Raw genomic sequence first — 20,282 nt, 5'->3', positions numbered from 1 at the left:
ATTGGTTAAAGAATTGAGAAAAAAATATTTTATTCAACTACAGATAAATACATTCCCCTATAATTACGTATTGTGCTCACATGTTTCTCAATAAAAAAAAATTCTTGTATATTTTTTGAACCAATGTAGCAAGAACAGTGGTTAGTTTTGGAAACACATTGAATACTGTGTCTCCATTGCCCAAATGCTTCCCCTTAACTAAGCACTATTAACAAGATAAAAATGGAGCATAAGAAGTTATCCAATAACACACGTGTATCTGAATGCTTATTAACATCCCAAGAATAAGAAGCCGAAAATGTCTTAAACCCTAAAGATAATTATTAATGTCTCTAAAAAAGGGTCCTCAGATGCGAAGTTGCATTCTGGGTGAAGATGTATTTACCATTTAAGTTTAATAACATAATTATAATATACTATAAATTAAATCTAAGATGAATACATTATACTCACTATAGAAACGAGATCGCTTGAAAATAACACAATCCTATTTATCTTACGAACAAGAGATAAACTACATCCCCCAGCAAATATTGTAGCCAGACCAGAGTATATCATCTGCAGTTATTCATAGACACTACTTTCGCTGGTGTACGGACACCAAGATCTAGCTTTACTTCCAACTCAAATAGAATCCACTTATTTCTATGACAAATAATTTCTGAACACCACTTGTTGTGAGAATAATATATAAAAAATATGCATTGGTGCCTTTAACTTTAGTAAGCTGGAATAGAATCACTAAGTGGTGATCGTTGCTATGAATCCAACATCCATTAACTCCACCATAACCTTCTTTATTTGAACTTTAGGTTATATCACCAAAGAGCCCTCCTTCTACAGCCTTGTCGACAAATTCAAAGAAAGGTTGAAAGCAAAAATAGAGGAAACGAACACAATCAACTAGGAATTTGCAGTGGATAGAGGGTTTCCTCTATCAATTAAGCTGAACTGCAAATAATCAATAAGGAGGGCTACTGATAAGGGATTTACAGAGTTCGCAGGAATCATGAGTACATATTTCCATGCCCCACCATTGTAATTAAAAAATGTAAACTGTATACAAAGAGTTCCCAGCCAACATGGGGAAAAGCTAGGATAAGACTAAGACTTTGGACACCAGTCATTGACTTTTAGTGATAGTGCGTTCCAGGTTGTCAGATGGTGTAAAGGCATGCAAATCTTCTTAATGCACCTAAATAGCAACTATGGCAGGAAATTCAGCATAAATTTAGAATTAAAATAAAAATGATGGCAACGCTGCCTCCTATCGTACATTGAAACGGTCAGCACAATACATAAAAGCTTTTATCATCTTCAGGAATCGTCTCTATGCAACTGGAAAGACTTTCCATGTATCCCATTTTACATTGGCATATAGTCCAAACACTACATGGGTGGTTTGTATTCTCTCCTGCTCTCTATGGCAGCCTTCTTCCTTGTGTCAAAATCAACTTTGTCAAGATCAAAAGCAGTCCCAAGATACCCATACAAGACCCTCCTTTTCTCTCCTTTTTTCTCATCCACCTTAACAAGGTTTGCATTATTCTCATCATCCTTTCCTAATGTTTGTGACTGCACACGGGCCCAATCGTTGCGTCCATGGTTTTCCTTCTCAAAGTGCTCAGCAAGTCGAATGGCCTCCTTAAAGCCTGATTGGTCCCCAGCAAATTTAACCAGTGTTACGCCCAAATGACCATCTCTTCCATATAATGACTTTGATTTGCCACCCATAAATCCAAGCTCTGGAAAACCATGTATGAATATCAGATGGAAAAAATATAAAAGCTCACTGTATCATCAGATATGAGAGGATGATGGAAAAATAAACTTTAGAATTTGTTAGGTGCTTCCTAACAAGGAGCGTTTGCATAAATGCTGCCATCAAAGGCACTTAGACCAACTAATTTACATCATCACCGAGGAGATTTTATGCCCAACAAAATTAATGTTAGTCAAGGAAAACTAAGAGGGAGTGAAATCTGAGGGAAGTAGAAGAGAGAAAACAAAGGGCAGACCAGTGAGCAAACTATCTAAATCAAGAGACTAGAAATCATGGGCAAGCAAATGGACTGTTGGAGATAGATTTTCTGTATCATCTAAATTTCTACTCATCCATATAGATGGTTTATTTGATTAGGCCAAAACAGACTAATGTCAATATAACATAATATAACCAAAAACAGGTCTAAACTGAATTAGCTTAAAAGAACAAAATAACCAACTAAGTACTTGCAGTACAACTACAATCACGATTTACAAAGATTAGCTGAACTCACAAGTTAGAAGGTGATGAAAAAGAGAGTTTAAGAGAATAAGCTTATAGCTATTTAAAAGAACAAAGTACACAAGAACTTGCAGTAAGACTACAATCACGATTCACAGAGATTAGTTGAACTCACAAGCTAGTAGTTGATAAAAAAGAGAGTTAAGAGATACTAGTTACAATTACATGGAGCTAGAAAAGTGAGAGATGAGAAAAAATGGAACAAGTCCACCTCAAAAGAAAAAGTATATGCAAGCAGAAAGAAGTAACACTTCACGTCAGTCACTGAGATTTGACAGATAGTAAAGCCAGACCAGGCTGAAAATTCCATTTGAATGACATCAGGTAGAAAAAAACACTAGACGTGTACAGCATTATTCATATAAATTAAAAGCAGAATCCGGGTCAGGAAACCCATAGATAAAAAATAAACTCTTTTCACCTTGTTCAACATCAAGGCAGTTGCATTACCTTGACTAGTTAAAAATGCAGACAAGCTACAAATATAATTTGAATTTCGATCTCTATATATAACATCAATACTACAATATGTGCTAAAACAATGTAGTTTATGTGTGTGCATAATCGATCTGCTACATGTTGGCATGCATAAATGGACAGGTAAGAAAGATATGCACATGCACAACTTAATATTCTCCATCGCAAAATAAACACTCTCGGTGCTTGATGCAAAAACAACATAGTTAAGCAGAAATTATACACAAGTGAAGAGTTGTCCTACAATAACAATCACCAAAACTTCTTTCTTGTTATCCAACCTACCATCATTAAAATATCAATATAGGCATGGGCATAAATGCACAGCTACATTCGTGCATACTTACACAAATGAATGGACATTCATATGTCCAGACACACAATTCAATTCAAAAACATTCCCTCAAGGCTAGGTATCAAATCAAATGAAGAACACACTTAAGCAAGAACTAGATTAACATCGGAAAACTTGGGCACAACATGAAGAGCAACACATCCTACTAGAATAGCATAGTTAATAACAATCACGTCCTACTTTCCTTGTTGTACAATCAACTGTCATCGAGATATGAACACAATTGTGCATGCATAAATGCACAGGTAACAAATAAATATCCCCTAGCAGTTATGCAATCTAAGTAGAAAGATCTATTCATGAACAACTCTCATCTATCTACCAAGAAAACAACTTTAAAGCTAACCAAACGAACTTAAAATTAAACAGAAGAATCATCCAATAATTCAAATTATGAGAGAGGGGCCGTAAAGACATGTTTCCATTCAGGTCACATATACAGTCAACATAATGTGCTACACAATGGAGGCATGGGTAAACATTTTAGGCTTCCAAAAAGTAAGCTTACTCAACTAACACCAAAATTAAGAAAACTTCTGCAGAAGAAATAAATTTAAATTAAAAAAATTCATCAAATCCAAACTCTATTTTATACTCTATTTTTTGGCTTATATGTCCTTGTACCAGTTATTGCTTAAACTTGTTTAAAGGAAAGGACTGTTTTAAAGGATCCCATATTTGTTTGTCAATGACAGTATCTTTGTGCCAAAACCCATTTTGAGCTACTCACCATTGCTTTCCAGTTCTCAGTTCAGTGTGCAATTATAAAAGATATCCAAAGAATGGGTGGAGTGGAAGGGAAGTTTTAGAGATCCAGAACATGTAACAAACCAAACTGATGATGAATTCGGACCAATGTTTAGTAGTTCCTTTTGTGGAAGAAGCCGGGTATAAAGGAGAGGAGTCATCATGAAGTTCAATGGAAAGGAGTACAATGGTCGTTATTGGAAATGAATCTATGAAATAACTTCTCTATATATTTCGACTAAAAAAGCACATATTATATCATCATGTGGAGGAATAACATAGTGCCCCCACACAAAGCTACGTGCTCAAACATAGACACAGATACACATGCTTGTCACTTAACATCAACACAATTTTCACCATGTGATTGTAGTTAGATGCCCCTATACACACACTTTGGCATGCATGAACTTTGCTTCTGCCACCTAACCAACTATGAGATGTGACTCCTGTTCGAGTATCAAACATCCCTCCAATGAACTCTAGTCACGCTCTAAATCAAGAGTGATCTGTATTGATTATTGAGAAGTTGAATCCTGAGGAAGATATACCTAGGAGTTACTAAAACAATTACACCCAGACAACCCAAAATCAATCCAAAAATGAATACAAAATAGCATTCAGTTTGACTCTAAGGAAATTTAATGAATATATAAATTTAACATAAACAATCTAACAAATCTAACCCATCTACTCAACTCAAGCATCAATGCATTATGACAAAAATTCTGAAAACTTAATTCAAGTAAATCAAGAAGGGTAAAATAAAAAACTTATCAACAATTTCATAATCTTGTCAAAGCTATAATGGAAATGCATCCATGGATTTAGAGTGAAACAAGTTCAGCCAATGAGAGCTAATAGCTGCACATAAAAAACTTTTTTTTTTTACATACCAAAACAGAATATCAGAAAGTTACAGAGAAACTAACTATATTTTTTAGATCTAATGAAAACAAAAAACAGTGAATATAAGTTAACAGCTTCTACTACTTATGTCAAACTGATAGGGGAGCAGTAAACACTACTGAAATTAAAAAGACAAAAATAAAAAAGAAATAACCAATATATTAGACAGGACTCATTACTATGCAAAATTAAAAAAAAATGCAAAAGAGCAACCTTGACAGAAGAATCAACTCCAAAAACTCTTTGATATTAATGGAAAGTCAAATATAGTAAAATAAAATCAAAATTTGTATTTTAAATTATGGACGAGACGGGTCTCTAATGTCCAAGTTTCTAGTTTGATGTTGATGGCAAATCCTATAAGATCAAAATGGCTTCTCATCTCCTTATCTTTGAAGAGATAATGCCAAAAGAAATTCCATTAGACATCAGCCTAAAGCAGAGTTTGGCTAAAAGAAATATTGGGAAAGGTAACTAACTACTGAAACTGCTCTAAAGGGTCCACTCAGTATGCATGCAAGAAAGATTTTCCTGAGCTCATTGCCACCGTTAACAGAGACATCATAATAGAAGACGATAAAAAATGGAGGTTCACATTATACCTCTAATTTTATTATCCATTGTTTTGTTTCCCAAACCCTCCATACGGCCATCTCTATTTTTTCCGGTATTTGTGTTATGAATGATCACCAAAGGTGGCCACATGATCAAATCATCCTGATTTGCAGCTGCTTCATCAGAGGATAAAAACTGATACGCCTTTGAGTTATCTGGAGGCTTTGAGTAGTTCCAACCCATTAAGACACACAGAGCTTTGTGCAATCCCAAATGATCAACTTGTGAATCAGCATTATCTGAGTTGTAAGTGTGCATAATGAGAGAATGCATATCTGGAAAATCTTTAGCAGACCTGAAAGTTGGAATATCAAGGGCATTGAAGAATATATTTTAGGGTTTCATCCTGTAAGTACACAGAAAAGGTAAAGTAAAAGTACATATTAATTTCCTTTCATTTAGATTTAAATCCTAGGATGTTCTTTCTGAAGTCACACAGAGAACCAACATCCTAAAGTACATCAAAGCACCAAGGTCCTACTTAAGAAGATCCAAGAGTGGAGAAGCACCACTCGTGAAAGTTCTAATCAACACTACAAATTGAGCTTGGTCCCAAACAGTTGCAGATACCAAGATTTTCAAAGACAAATTGACAACATAGAAAAATTATTCCTTTCTGTGCAATATAAAGGTACATTGCTCTCTCTAAAGAGATACAGAAGGGTAACTCTATTTGGTAAAGAAAATTATCACCAAAGTTTCTGTTCTAAAAAGAGTTCAATTATTTGTGAAGATGTAAAAGTTCAAGTCACCAACGATGCCAAAGACTGAACTTCAGAAGCAATGAACTAAAGAAAATTGACTGGGCATAACCTAGGACTTGTAACAAGGCTAAATTTCAGTACAAAAAGAACAGGTAAGCGAGAAAACTCAGAAGAAAATGTCATCCCCTTAAGGAAGCAGGAGATAAAGTGTATAAGGAATATATGCATGGTTCTAAGGTTCCACAAAAGACAAGAGATGGATGAAGCCCACTTATGTATTTAAGATGATAAGAACAACCTACATCAAGAGCATCTCTATGACCCTCAGAAAATGCCCATATCATCATAAATTTCTTTTGAACAATCAAGCAGCAAAATTGCCCCAGTTGTAATTAATGAATAAATAACATAACAATACTCTAACAATCATTGTACCACATGTTCAAAATATTAAAAAACTTAATATATACAGAACAGAGAAGGCTATGTTGCCTTCATATATTAGAATAATTAAGAGTTTGATGGCACTGTATTACATTTTATAAATCAAGCAACATTAGAGAAAAGGGAGAAAAAAAGGCAAACCGACACACTTTTCCCATCATGTGAAATCTAAGGAGGGTATATACATAAACCCCTTGGATCAGAGAGGCTGTTTTCACAATATGATACCGTGGCCTCTAAACCGTAGGTTATATATTGTTGCTCCAAGGCCCAACATCTAAACCAAGTAACACTATTTAAAAAAAACAAAAACACAACCATTTCCATATTAAAAGGCAGAGAGAACTGTAAACTTTTTACAAATATAAAGCTAAATGAAGCAGAAGTTCTACAAATTCCAGATTGGAAAACATAAGAGCTCTAGCCATGTTATATGGCAACCAAAATTGCTCCAAAGACAAGCCACTAGCCCACAACAAAGATAATCATAAACGCATATGAATTACGAGATAAGCAACATCACAAGTATATCTGATCTAAGAATTTAGTTTCTCAATCCATCAGATCCTAAGGAATCATCAAATCACTCCATAGTTACAACACGTCAAAAAATACCATTTCCCACTATTTCTAACGAACTATAACAGCCACAACAGAAATGCACAAGTTCAAGGGCTAATGGAAATGACTGCATACAGACAACAGAAAACAACATATATACAAGTACACAGAATTCAAGGGCTGACTACATCAGTACTCATTATTTTCCAATTATACCTCTTAACCAAAGATCCTTCTACAAGATTTCCTGACCAGAACCAGACTAAATGAAATCACATTACAAAACTAGTTTCCAGAAGTGTCAATTATAAAATTCATAGCTGACCATCAAACCAGTTGAGATTTTTATGGACTAGAAGACTCGTAACTCTTCATACTCATAAGCATGACATCAATGTATTCTTATTTGAACTGAAGCCGTGCCCAGGTAGCACGACTTCAATTAAAAAAATCATTAACCTTAATTAAATTTGTTCTAAGGTGGCACAATTTTCGCTCCAATACCAAAGTCGTGTCAAGGTGGCACGACTTCACCTTTGCATAACCAAGGTCATGTTATGCATACATGATTTCTTCACAATGAAGTTGTGTCATGCAGGCACAACTAACCCATATATATATATATATATATATATATATATTATATATATATATATATTTATGTATATATTTATGTATGTATAAGGTGGACTTGTCCTGTGATGGGGAGAGCCAAGGACTTCAACAACCCAAGTTGACTATGGCAACCCATCTCCAACAGGCTCGCTTTTTGGAGGCCATTGGTGGGGCAGGCTGGTCTATTTTGCCACCCATAAGTTTGAGAAGACAAAAATCAAGAATTAATATAATGAATTGGGTGCCACACATGAGTATTCTTATTTATAATGAAGATGAAAAACAATAATAAGGAACAAAATCATTCTCTAATAATGGAAATACTTGGTAAGATATTTCCCTATCAAATTATATCATATCTCCCTATTCAACATAATCAAATCATATATCTAACACTCCCCATCATGCTAAAGCATATGTATCACACGAGACAAGTCTGTTACAAATGTCATCAACACAAGACCTCTTGAGACACTTAGTGAACATGCAAGTCAGTTGGTTGTCAAAAGTACATAATGACACTAATTAGATATTTCCCAAACATGACTTTTGTTTTCTCAAAGTGACAATCAATCTTCAACATGCTTCGTCCTTTCAAATCATATCTTTAACACTCCTTTCAAGTTGGAGCATGTGTAGAGTATCACATGAGTCAAACTTGTTAAGATTTGACAGGTCACAGTAGCTCACAAAGAGAAAAAATTGATAGATGAGACAAGGGTTGCCAAAAAGAAAAAATGCTAAAAGGACACCATATCAACCATAAAGTAAAATTGATCAGAGGACATAGCAGTTGGCAGACACCAAAAAAGCTCAAAGGAAAGGACTCAGTGGTAGCTAGAAAGCAAAAATGCTCAAAGGATGTAGCCGTTGCCGGAAAGCCAAAGATGATCAGGGGACATGCCAACTGTCGGAAAGCAAAAGTGCTTAGAGAACACAGTAGTCGTTGGAATGCTCAGATGCACAATGACTGTTGGAGATCAAAAAATGGTCATCACAGAACTAAGTGCTGCTAGTGGTGGAGCTCATTTGCTGAATAGAGCTCATAGAAAAAAACATTGGTGAGAGCCATAACACCATCAGTGAACAGTAACATCGGCAGTGAACATTGACACAATAGTGAACAATGATGTTAGTGATGAACAATGGAACTATTGTGAACAATAAAAGTTAACAAAAAAACCGAAAACATACACAGTTTAAACAAAAATTGCACTTATGAGCAATGGATCCATAGAGAAAGCACGCACAAGGGTTTCCTTCTTACCAGGCTCTTAAGAGAACTAGTGACAAAACAGGTCATAGCAATGGTACGCTATGGTACCGAGTTGAGAACATAGAAACCAAGAAGGAATATAATGAGTTTTGTGTGTTGTGTACACACATGATTATTCTTACTTATAATGAAGATACAAATGATAAAGAACAAAAACAATATCTAATAGTGGGGGGTAAGATAATCCCTATTAAATCATATAATATCTCATAATTTAATGTAATCAAATCATATCTCTAATATAAATAAATCATATCTCTTAACATAATTTATAGGCTACAATAGGAAGAAACAACAAGATCCAAATAATTCCTTTGGTTCCATGTTGCTAAATGGTGTATCCCTGGCAAAATGGCATGGTGGAATTTGTGTCACCATCATAGCCAATATGTGAAAGGAGACCCACTATTGAAGCACCATAGGTCAAAATGACATATTTATATGACGAAGATTTGGCCTTTCAACATTGATAACATTGCTCCTTGTATACGTAAGCTCAAGAGGTAGTCAAAAAATGTTGAATGTTGAGAAAACAGAGAGAATTTGGAAAGTTTCTGTATATTGAAAATCAGAAAATGAATGAACCAGATATTTATCGCACAAGAAATATAAAGCCTATCTAAAGTCTAATCTGACAGTTACAACTGCCACTAAGGAAGTTGTAAAAGATTTATTACAATCAACTAAACATCTTAGAAGAAATAAATAATTGTCACATTGATTCCAGCAAGACTGAAATGATATTCTCTCACAAGGGAGGCACAAGAGGGTTGGCGAAGAGTTGAACCACTTTGGTTTAGGAAAGGCTCACCTTTAGTGCCTCCGAATGTTAAAAAAATAACTAGTTGTCAGTCTCCAAGGCATTAAGAATAAGAAGCTCAGTTATCTAAATTGAGCAGCGTTTCATAATGTTGACTATGATAGTTATGATCAACTGCAGAAAGAGGGATCATTGAAGACTTTGAGAAAGAATGGTGTTCATGTAGCTTATATCCAGACTATTACAAGATATGTATGGTAGTAGAACTACTAGTGCAAAATTCTAAAGATACAGATTACATCAAGACCCAGCCTTAAGTTCTAGTTACTTTAATCTAGTTTGGTGTTATAAATATCAGAAAATATCTACGACCCCAACAATCTTTTATGAAAATACATCTGAAGCCATAAGAGGCTATAACAAAAGCATATGATATTGCATGTTGGACTTTAAAGGAACAAACAACAACAGAAAAAGGTGGTGGTAGTAGTAGAACCGATATGCTACAGGAGGAGGAAACAACAGTAGGATCAGGAACCTAATATTTTCCAAAACCTAAGCTCCAGACAAATCCAAGAGGTAAGTGTTGTCAACTGAAAAAAAGTAATGAACTTCCACTACTCAACTGAACTGTACAAATATACAAGACAGGAAAGATCTATCTTCCAAAAAAAAAAGACATAATTTCTTACTAATTTAGAGTTATCACAAAAATTCCAAAATCCTAGCAGTTCTTTTGTCTCCCTGTATCTACTAAGCTAAAAAGGTAGTAAAAGGAGCGCCTCAGGAGCAAAAAAGCATCTTTTGTTCTGGCAAGTCATACATTTAGTGCCTCCAAAATTTTCAACATAACTGGTTGTCAATCTCCTGTATCTTAGCAGCAAGAAGCTGAGTTACCTAAATTTTCCTACTTACGATTGTCATGGTAAGGTTGTAAAGTTAACCTGTACGGAAAGAACAACGTAAAATAATCATACTATACAATCCCCTCCTCCTTCTTGTTCATCTAACTATTGCCTGAAGCTACCGAAGCCCATATCACCCTCAAGGCCATGAACTAATACCTTGCTTTTAACGATATAAATAAATACACCAGCTAGACAAACTTCGAAGAAACAATGGCAATGATGTGAATTGCATCAAACCTGCCAGTGCCACAAGCAAGACAGTGAAGGCGTCCCTGCTTCCCATCCTCCAAGTAACTCCTCTTCTGCGAGACATTATCGTTGATGAGCTTCGCGAAGTTAACAAAGGCTCTCTTCAACGCGTCCTGATCCACCTGCGAGTGCCTACTGAAATTCGCCCCGTCGTGCCTCGAGTGTTTGGAGGGCCTCATCTCAGGGGGGTCCACCAACTCACGCTTGAGGGGGGTACCGCCGCTGGGGCCCGCAGAGAACTCGCCGCCGGAAATCCTAGAGAGGCCATTAGCGTTACGGAGGAGCTGCTCCCTCTGCCTGGCGAGGTCATCCCGGGAGCCGTCGTCGTCGCCGTACTTGCGCTTGGAGGCGCCAGGAGGGAAGTCGGGGAGGCGGAAGCGGCCGGGGCTGAGGGGCGGAGGGAAGCGGTGAAGGAAGTCAAGAGGGCGGGGCGCAAAGTCCTGGTAATCGAGGGGAAGGGCGAAGTACGAGCGGACGCTGCCATCGGCGAGGACGATGGTACGGCGTTCAAGCATGTGGAAGCCGTAGGCGGGAGGAGGGGGTGGGCCGAGAGGGGAGGGGTCTGGGAAGGGGAAGGGAAGGAGGGAAGGGTGATCGGATGGGTGTTTGGGGCTAGGGTTAGGGTTAGAATTGGGTTTGGGTTTGGGCTTGGGTTTGGGGGAAGGGGCGGCGGAGGTTTTGGGATCGGGTGGGGATTTGACGGAGGAGGAGTTGGGTTCCCAGCGGGATTTACGGTGGGAGGCGGAGGCGGAGGCGGCGGAGGAGGGCGGAGGTTTGTTATGGAGAGAGGATTTGGGATGGTTGCCGCCGGCCATCCTGCAGGGAGGAGGTTGCAAAGGATCTTAGCCGAACCGGCTTAATTTCACCGCTTTCTGTGCTTCAATACTCCTTCCCTTTCTCAACTTTACCACCTCAGATCCACCACTTTAGTTTTAAAACAACAAACAGATTAAAAAACGATAAACAAATAAATAAACATTCTCCTGCCAAGAACCGCAACTTTACTTTTCTTTTAGAGCTCAAGCCTCTGATTCACCATTATCAACAAAATTTCTTCAAAAAAACTTCAAAATTTATTTGCTGTTTGTTAACAGGTGAAAATCTATTTTTAGATATAAATTTATTATATCTAAAAATACATTATGAATATATTTACATATGTATTATATCTATTGTTTGTTTTATGAAATGTCATTTAAAAATAAAAAATTTAAATTATATTAATAATTCTGTTTTAATATTTTAGATTTAATTTTAAAATGGTTATTATTTACATGGAACAAAAATACATACGTATATAAGTTTTGTAATTTTTAATTAAATAATTAAATTTTGCTTGTTGCGTACATAATGATAAATAGAAAATAATTAACATAAGTGATGATTATTTTAATTAAAAAATATTTTAATCTTTAAACATTTAAATTTAATTATGTATAACACATTAAAAGAATTATCGATGTAACACACTATTACTTTGTTAACTTGAGCTGTGATACACACAAAAATGTGGATAGTAATTTCCTCTATTCCTTACATGCACACAAAATAGGTGATAATTTAACTTTTAATTTTCTTCATTTCATAAGACAGATATTATAGATGTAAGTGATATATTCGGAGTTAGTAGTATAACAGAACCATTAGGGTAAAACAAAATTTATCTTAGGAACATAAAAAATACAAATAACATATATAACTTTATTTTTTTCAAAATTTTAGACACTGTGTATTACCTTTTACATAAATATTAGGTTAATGCTAATGAATTGTTTCTGATGGTATTCTTTTATAAAAAAATATTACGTATCTAATTAATAAATATTTTTTTATCTAAAAGCATGAAATAACAAATATATTTTTGGTTAGAAAATTGGACTATGCTATCAATATATTGTTCTAATTATGCAATCCACGTTAACATCTAAATTAATTGGAAAGAGTTACACTCTATTATACCAATAAGGGGGAACTCAAGAACCAATTACAATAATATTTAGAAAAACTGAAATCAAATTTATTTTTTTGGAAGGAATAAAAATATATTTTACAAAAAAATATGAAATAAAAAAAGAATGGAAGGAACCTTTTTTTATGGGCAGTGATACTTAATAAAAATACATTCTTTTCACAACCCAGTAAATTATTATTTTAATTATATTTATTTAATTTAAAATATTATTACAATTGGCTGTCAAAAATATATGTTTTTTTTTTCTTTTCTAGTGTAAAAGAATTTTTTTTTTCCTTTTTTATTCATGGTTAAATGAGCTCTTGGATGAATAAAAAAAAGTAAAGAAGCAGGTAAAATCTGTATGAAATATAAAGAATTGTGGAATGGGGGTTTTAGCCTTATCCCTTTGGATAAGGCTGTGTGGTTGCTCGCAAAGCACAGGTAAGAAAACCAAAGCATTTTCATTTCGATCTTCCAAACGCAATTATGTTCTCTGTGTTGTGTTCAGTTATTTCTTGAAAAGTTTTACTCTCAGAATCCAGTCGTTAAGTTCTCAATGCGCTTTAAACTTTTGGAATTTTATTGTCAGTTATGCTACCGAGATTTTGAACCGTTCATTGTTGTACTCGGATGTTGCTTGCTAGTTGGTAGTGTATGGTTCTTGAATTTATATAGAGCATTGCAGTTTTTGTTTTATTTTATTTGTAATCCGATTTTTTTGCCCAATGGCGGCGCCGGGTGGGTGGTAGCCGGAGCTGGGATGGGGGGAGGAGGAGGGCAATTGGTTATGTATCACTGTGTGTTTGAATAATCATGTGTACAAGTGTCAATTCAATTGTAGAAGAAGTTATCCATGCTAGAAACAAATTCTTGATTAACTTGGTGGAATGGTGCTCTTAACTTAAGAGTATTTAGTGGGTTAACTTGGTGGAATGATACCCTAAGTTAAGAGTCTTAACAAGCATGATTGTGAGATTACTGCTACCTTGTATTTTTAGTGGATGTAGCTCTGCATTGAGGAAATTTACAAAAGGAGGATGGCAATTATCCTTGCAGCAAATATGTGTTCGATCACAAATTCCAAGACGGTTGAAGGGATAAGAAGATTTGATATTGAAGGTATGTCCTAAAATTTCAAAATGCTTTTGTAGGGCATGTTGGTGACACCTTATGTGGTTTTTTACGTTTGGATGAAAGCTACTAGTTGTAGCTTTTGCACCGTCTAACCATTTTGACGTGATCTGTTCCCGGTGAACATGTTTCCAATCATAGCTTAGTATTTTGCATGTTTGCTGTTTCTGTATTCTTCTTCTTCCTCGAGGTTCCTATTTCACTATTTGTCATGCTAAAGGGATTACATATTTATTTTGGATTGTTATTTTCTGATTGATTATATAGAAAGAATGACTTATTCTGATGAAGAAGGAAAAAAAGTAGACTCAATATCAAGATTATACATAATTTGTGAGGACAACATGATATACTGAGTACAGTAGGTCCTACGTTTATTGACAACTTCTGCAATATAACAGATAAACTGCAATCCAGGTCTAATATTGCATTGCCTCATCTGGAAGCTTCATCAAGTCGCAGGCATCTTCTAGCCAGTGTTGGCCCTTCACTGGTTACCTTGACTTGTGGTTTATCACCATCAGTGGTATGGGCTGAAGAGAATTCTGGTGATAAAGAGGACGAAGATAAAGGGGTTATTGGGGCCATCAAGTCATTATTTGATCCTAATGAGAAAACAAAGTCTGGAAAGGTGTTGCCAAAGGCTTACTTAAAGTCAGCAAGAGAAGTAGTGAAAACACTGCGTGAATCTTTAAATGAAACCACTGATGATATTGCCAAATTTAGAAGGAATGCAGATTCAGCTAAGGAGTCAATTCGGGAATATTTGGGCAGTTGGCGGGGAAGTCAGACTGTTGTGCAAGAAGTATGGATTTCTACTTGAAACTCTTTAAGCATTGAAAATTCAATGCCTTGACTAATATGTGGAAATTTTGTTGCAGATTACCCTTTTAAAGATGTATATATATGATCATGTTTTGGATGCCTTGCAGGAATCATATGTTATTTTGGAGAAAGTAATAAGATCTTTGGCAAACTTTTACTCGAAGGCAGGGCCATCAGCTCCACTGTCGCAGGAAGTTAAGTCTGAAATATTAGATTACCTAAATACAGCTGAAGATTTTTTGTAGAACATCTTCCAGAGTGTTATAGAAATAACACCATTTATAACTCCCTGGATGCTACATGGCATGTGATTAAGCAAAATTATTCCTCAATCAAATTAATTTAGTTCCGAAAGATTGATCCAACTTTTCTTTTTTTCATCTGAATTTTGATTGCTAGTTTTGGTTGATGATTATTCTCCCGTCTCTCTAACGTAACCAAACTGAGAAGACTGCTAAATTTGAGTCACTTGATGCGTTATATCGCATTCTTTATCTCTAAAGTCCATATATTGAAAGCGAAAGATATCTTTTTATTTCCATATTTTACCAGTTAATATGATATGCATTAAGAAAAATTAAATTGCGATCGAATAATAAATATTATTTTAGAAACTAGTTAAATTATTTTATACCAACAGCAAAATAAACTCCTCTTTATTTACAATTCTGGGGAGTATGTTCAATCATATGCCTCCGCCGCAGCATACATTACTTTTTAGCAGTAAATTTTTTATTTTCCTCTAGTACATATTTTCGAGCAATTTTATGTTGTTTTTAACTTCTTATGTTCATTTTTCAAATTGAGGGGAATTGCTATATTTGGCAAAGTTAACGGAATATTAAACTGTTAAGCTATTTGAATTTAAAACATTTAATAAAACTAACCGATAATTTCTTGAAAATTGATAATATACATTTTTACATTGTTGAAATTGTTAATTCTTTAAATAGCTAATACTATTAAAAATAACATAATATTTTTAAAACTTATCCTCATTTTATATATTCTTATTAAATAAAATTAGATGTTTAGATTATAATTTGATACAATATAAAAAAACAAAATTCGACGAGAGAAAAGTGAAGAAAACGTGGAGCTGCCCAACGTAAGGGTTAAAGAAATTTTCATAAAATGGTGATCATTAAAAGATAATCTAAAAGCTTTTATAGCTTCAAGTGTTAGAAAAGGCAGTATTTAAACAAAGTTAAAAACTAATAAAATAAATTCTTTCGCTAAAGTGCTTTATTTTACTCAATAATTGTTTTAAGAAAAATTAAAACTAATTTGACTACTCTTTGAAGAGGAGACTATAAACAAGTTTCCAGACCACTAAAGTTTTTTCCCCATTATTCATTTTTAAATGTACACCAGAGAAATGATTTTATTTCTAAAATAAATATGCGTACAACAAGCATTTATCATCACACCCAATTCTGATATACCAAAAATATATGAAGGTCCACCAGCAGATATTAGCTACGAGACAGAACCCCTTTCGAGCTGCGCAGAGAAATCGATTAATAGTATTAGATTTTCACATGACAAGACAACCACATTCATGGAAATTCACATAGTTTTCATAGACACATTGCAAATTAAATCCAAAGCATGAAAACAAACAAAAATGATTATTATATCATTTGAAGACAAATCATTAAGTTGGTTTCACCCTATGCAGCAGAGATATCATCTTTGTTATAAACAAAAAGAGGAGAAATATAAATGGTTTTCAAGTAATACTAGAAGCAAATAATATGGCGAATGAAATCTAGCTATCGTCATCTTAGCACAAAATCAAAGGCACCATACCTTGGTACAGTTCCAAGGCGACGTGGATCATACTCTGTTGCTTGTCGAAGAGCCCTAGCAAAAGCTTTAAAGGTTGCCTCAATAATATGATGGGAATTTTTTCCAGCAAGCTGCGCTCAGAATATATATATATTCTGTTACAATGTTTTCAGAATAAAAAACATCAACTAGAAAAGAAGCATAAGCACCAAGTTGGATTATGTAGTCAATCTGTCAATGCACGAAGAATATAGAAACAATATCTCATTTGTCTAGCCTATGTGTGATGGATTTGTGCCTTCCATCAATGTGGCTATGAGATATATCAAAGATCCTAGCTTAAACATCTATAACATCCAGTATGCTTAATTCATAAAGATATGCACAAATATATTTACAAATTGAATGACTATAACTGATGATGACCAAAGTTCTATGTATTAATACCTGCCGAATGTGAAGTGTCATGCCAGACGTGTTCACCAATGATTGGAAGAAATGTTCTACCAACTATAAACGAGGATATCCAGTTGGATTCATTAGTATATAATAATAATAAAGGTAAAAAGACAAAAGGAACAAGAAGCACTGGAAACATCAGAAGCTTGAAAAGCAGAATTCTAAACTTAACTAAGCAATTGAACAGGTATACTACCTGAGTATCGTAAGTCCCAACCCTCTGAGTGGGTATGTCCAAATTATAACCTAGATATGGCCGGCCAGACAAATCCTGGAAAAGTGTGCAAGGAATTCATGATGGAAGAATAAGAAAGAAAACAAGAGAAATTTTGTTGCATGACGAAAAGATGAACAGAAAGTGAAAGACCTCTCATTCAAGGGTTTCCCCTCACAACTATGCAGCTGTTCTATTTACCCAATGCTAAAAAGTTAGATGTTAATTCCCTCCACTACTACTCCTATTTAAGCAAAACTTCTGTCCTTTCAACCATCTAACTAACAACTGATGTGGTGCTCTAATGTAGTTATGCAAATAAATTTATAGTCAAAAAGTAAGCTTGTAATAGTGATCACATTGGACAGAAGAACTTCCTCATTTCAATTCAGAAGCATTGTGTATAAGTACTACTAGAGCTGATTATGATCGAGTCTCACAACAAGCTCATATATGTGGAGCCTCTTTGCCCGAAGCAACTAAACTTTAAAGAGTAATTTGATTTTATTTATGCACATAACAAATATGACATCGTAAAATTATTAAGGTTGCACATAGAAGAAGTCCTAACACATTTTGAAGTGTGTTTATCCATTTACTGTGTTTATAAGCAATGACAAATCACACTTTCCCACAACACATGTTAAAATTTACCAATAAATTACTATTTCTACAGGTAGTATGCAAATTACCAGCGAAACATGTATTAATGCCTCATCAAGTGGAGCAGAGAAGTCACCAAACCGGTTAATACCCTTCCTATCACCAAGAGCCTGTAGCAAAGCCTGAAGATGTAGTGACAGAAACCTCTTAGTTTTAACATGATAGATAAATGAAAAATTATTAAAAAAAAAAAAGACCGGTGTAATTACAAATCCCTGTTGCTATAAGATTAGAATTAGCATTATAATTGTTAAAATGATCAACAATTACTTAGATGCCATTGAGCATAGAAAGCAAAAGGTAATATATAAGTATATAAAGATACAAATTGCGCACCAATCTTCAATGCAAGATAATGAAGCATGTTTTAGTTTGAATTGAAATAACAAATATAATATAGAAAACCAAAAAAGGAAAGAAAGAATAAGCATATTTAATGGATTGCATACTGTTCCAATGGCAAGGGCGACGTCTTCATTTGTGTGATGATCATCAATATGTATGTCACCTGTAGCCTTTACGTGTACATCAAACAGCCCATGTGAAGCAAGTTGCTGAAAAACCACAGCAAAGTTTAGTTTCCAAAATTATCTCCATTGAATGTTTTACATCCTCAGTAGCCTTTAGTGTTCCGTTTTCAAGCAGAAAATAGACTCCTCATCACAAAGTTCAACTCTTATCCAACCAGCCTTTCATCTCTTTCATTCCACATTACCGTGTTCGTTAATCTATTATAGCACGAACATTGATGAAATTATATGCATTTTCATTTTAGATGTCTTTTTCTAAGTTGATGTTTTAATTGATTTTTTTTGGCTCCCATAACATTTATTTTCTGCATCATACATGTATATGAACAATGATTGAAATCTCAAATAACATTTTGAGGCAGATAACAACAACGGGATTTAAAAAGTAAATAAAGCAAAAAAAACAAACAATCAGAAACATAAAGCATCCTTAGCTATAATGCACTAAAATTGAGTTGAAATTACTGACATCGAGCATATGATCGAGGAAGGGAATTCCACTACTACTATCAGCAACCCCGGAACCATCCAAGTTTATTTTGACTGATACATTGGTCTCCTTAGTGACCCTTTTAACCTCTCCGATTCTAGCACCTAAAAATGATGAAAAAAAATAGAGCATTAAAACGCATTGGAAAAAGCAAAATCTCAAAAAGTGAAGATTAGAAATAGAGGGTTGCATTGACCTGAGTCAATAGGCAAAGTCGTCGTCGCTGAATCATTGTCTCCCACCACGGCAGCGGAAAAGACGTTTCTGGTAAGATCCATTGGAGTGAGTTTGCGTGGATTGAGCGAAAGGATTGAAGCTTGGAAAGGTGAAGGCGTGGGGTTGGGTATTGCGTTGAAAACCCTAACCCTAGAATTGAGAAGTGGCGAAGAAGGAGATGCTGGAAAAGAGCGAGCAGCAGATAGTTCCATTGAGAGTGTAGCAACAACGGCAGCACCGCGCCGATCTTCTCCGAGGGTGATTTTGGTCCACAAAAAAACTTGGGAAGATTTTGGCAAAAAGAATGTCAGGCCCATATAAATTGCAAGATTATTTTGAGCCCAAATAACAGGGCTTGCTAGGTCCATTTTGAAACCTAAGATGGGAGAATCTCTTCCTGCACCTCCATACATTTGTTTTGCATTCCATAAACATAAAAATTTATATTGAAAGTGTTTTTTAAGATTTTACAATCTGGAAGTTAAAAGTGTTTTTAAAATCGTGGAATATAGAAAAGTTTCTGCATAATCCATAAGTATTTTTTTTTTCGGATTATACAATTTGAAAGTTATTTTTAATTTTTAGATTCTATAATCTAGAATATATTTGTTTATCTTGAAATAAGTTTGTTAAAAGATTATAAAATTTGCATTCTATAATGTACAATACAAAATTGTGTTTCGATACATTCTGAAATATATTTTATATTTTCAATTGTATAATTCAAAATATAGATTTTCTGAGGATAATGAAGGACTAGTATCATTGTGTAACCCAAACACCATTGCTGCACTAAAGCTTTTTCTTCCTACACCCCATAATTTTTAAAATAACCATTTACATACTGTAAAGGTGACTTTCATATTACCTATTCTGGATATGTTCTAGAATTTTTGGAACATGATTTCAATAATAGAGTTTATGCAATAAGATTTTCAAGCTTTCAAAAACACATTAAATATATTCTAGAACGAGATTTTTAAAAATTCTATAAGATATTTGATGATACCTTATGAAATGAGTTTCTTATAATGAATTCTTTTTCAGAATGCATTTTCAAATTATGTTTCAGAATTTCTTTTTCAAAATTTATTTTTTGTAT

At 34.6% G+C, this 20,282-nt stretch overlaps 3 protein-coding genes across 4 annotated transcripts; 1 reads left to right on the top strand and 2 right to left on the bottom strand.

Moving 5' to 3' along the window:
• Positions 1-904: 904 nt before the first annotated feature.
• On the bottom strand, positions 905-12,044 carry LOC137827727 (protein SUPPRESSOR OF GENE SILENCING 3 homolog). Its single transcript, XM_068634016.1, has 3 exons — positions 10,896-12,044; positions 5,378-5,685; positions 905-1,745 (listed from the first exon to the last, which is right to left on the bottom strand). The coding sequence occupies exons 1-3, from the start codon at positions 11,720-11,722 to the stop codon at positions 1,390-1,392; spliced, it is 1,491 nt and encodes a 496-aa protein (XP_068490117.1). The 5' UTR covers positions 11,723-12,044; the 3' UTR covers positions 905-1,389.
• Positions 12,045-13,204: 1,160 nt separating this feature from the next.
• On the top strand, positions 13,205-15,171 carry LOC137828584 (photosystem II D1 precursor processing protein PSB27-H2, chloroplastic). Of its 2 annotated transcripts, XM_068635221.1 has the most exons (4): positions 13,205-13,302; positions 13,860-13,980; positions 14,394-14,797; positions 14,925-15,171. In XM_068635221.1, exons 2-4 carry the CDS (start codon positions 13,899-13,901, stop codon positions 15,060-15,062), a joined length of 624 nt encoding a protein of 207 aa, XP_068491322.1. In that variant the 5' UTR covers positions 13,205-13,302; positions 13,860-13,898; the 3' UTR covers positions 15,063-15,171. The 2 variants fall into 2 exon arrangements, with proteins under 2 accessions (XP_068491322.1, XP_068491323.1); XM_068635222.1 differs by lacking the exon at positions 13,205-13,302 and having other exon boundaries at positions 13,303-13,980.
• Positions 15,172-16,138: 967 nt separating this feature from the next.
• Positions 16,139-19,574, bottom strand: LOC137828351 (imidazoleglycerol-phosphate dehydratase, chloroplastic-like). Its single transcript, XM_068634876.1, has 8 exons — positions 19,161-19,574; positions 18,944-19,068; positions 18,394-18,498; positions 17,974-18,066; positions 17,264-17,338; positions 17,056-17,118; positions 16,630-16,739; positions 16,139-16,320 (listed from the first exon to the last, which is right to left on the bottom strand). Exons 1-8 carry the CDS (start codon positions 19,546-19,548, stop codon positions 16,293-16,295), a joined length of 987 nt encoding a protein of 328 aa, XP_068490977.1. The 5' UTR covers positions 19,549-19,574; the 3' UTR covers positions 16,139-16,292.
• Positions 19,575-20,282: the final 708 nt, after the last annotated feature.

This window comes from Phaseolus vulgaris, chromosome 7, assembly GCF_000499845.2.
Source record: "Phaseolus vulgaris cultivar G19833 chromosome 7, P. vulgaris v2.0, whole genome shotgun sequence".
In the NCBI taxonomy this organism is placed as follows: Eukaryota; Viridiplantae; Streptophyta; class Magnoliopsida; order Fabales; family Fabaceae; genus Phaseolus; species Phaseolus vulgaris.
Note: the sequence above shows the minus strand (reverse complement) of the source record. Positions and strands in the feature narration are given on the sequence as shown.

Excerpts from the sequence above, each read along its gene's own strand:
- LOC137827727 (XM_068634016.1), bottom strand. The coding sequence starts at position 11,722 with ATGGCCGGCGGCAACCATCCCAAATCCTCTCTCCATAACAAACCTCCG. Across the intron at positions 5,686-10,895 it reads CTTGCTTGTGGCACTGGCAG|GTCTGCTAAAGATTTTCCAG; the intron begins GTTTGATGCAAT and ends TCCAACTTTCAG. Across the intron at positions 1,746-5,377 it reads AATGGATAATAAAATTAGAG|AGCTTGGATTTATGGGTGGC; the intron begins GTATAATGTGAA and ends ATGGTTTTCCAG.
- LOC137828584 (XM_068635221.1), top strand. The coding sequence starts at position 13,899 with ATGGCAATTATCCTTGCAGCAAATATGTGTTCGATCACAAATTCCAAG. Across the intron at positions 13,981-14,393 it reads AAGAAGATTTGATATTGAAG|ATAAACTGCAATCCAGGTCT; the intron begins GTATGTCCTAAA and ends GCAATATAACAG. Across the intron at positions 14,798-14,924 it reads GTCAGACTGTTGTGCAAGAA|GAATCATATGTTATTTTGGA; the intron begins GTATGGATTTCT and ends GATGCCTTGCAG.
- LOC137828351 (XM_068634876.1), bottom strand. The coding sequence starts at position 19,548 with ATGGACCTAGCAAGCCCTGTTATTTGGGCTCAAAATAATCTTGCAATT. Across the intron at positions 19,069-19,160 it reads GACTTTGCCTATTGACTCAG|GTGCTAGAATCGGAGAGGTT; the intron begins GTCAATGCAACC and ends CATCATTTTTAG. Across the intron at positions 18,499-18,943 it reads TCCTCGATCATATGCTCGAT|CAACTTGCTTCACATGGGCT; the intron begins GTCAGTAATTTC and ends GTGGTTTTTCAG.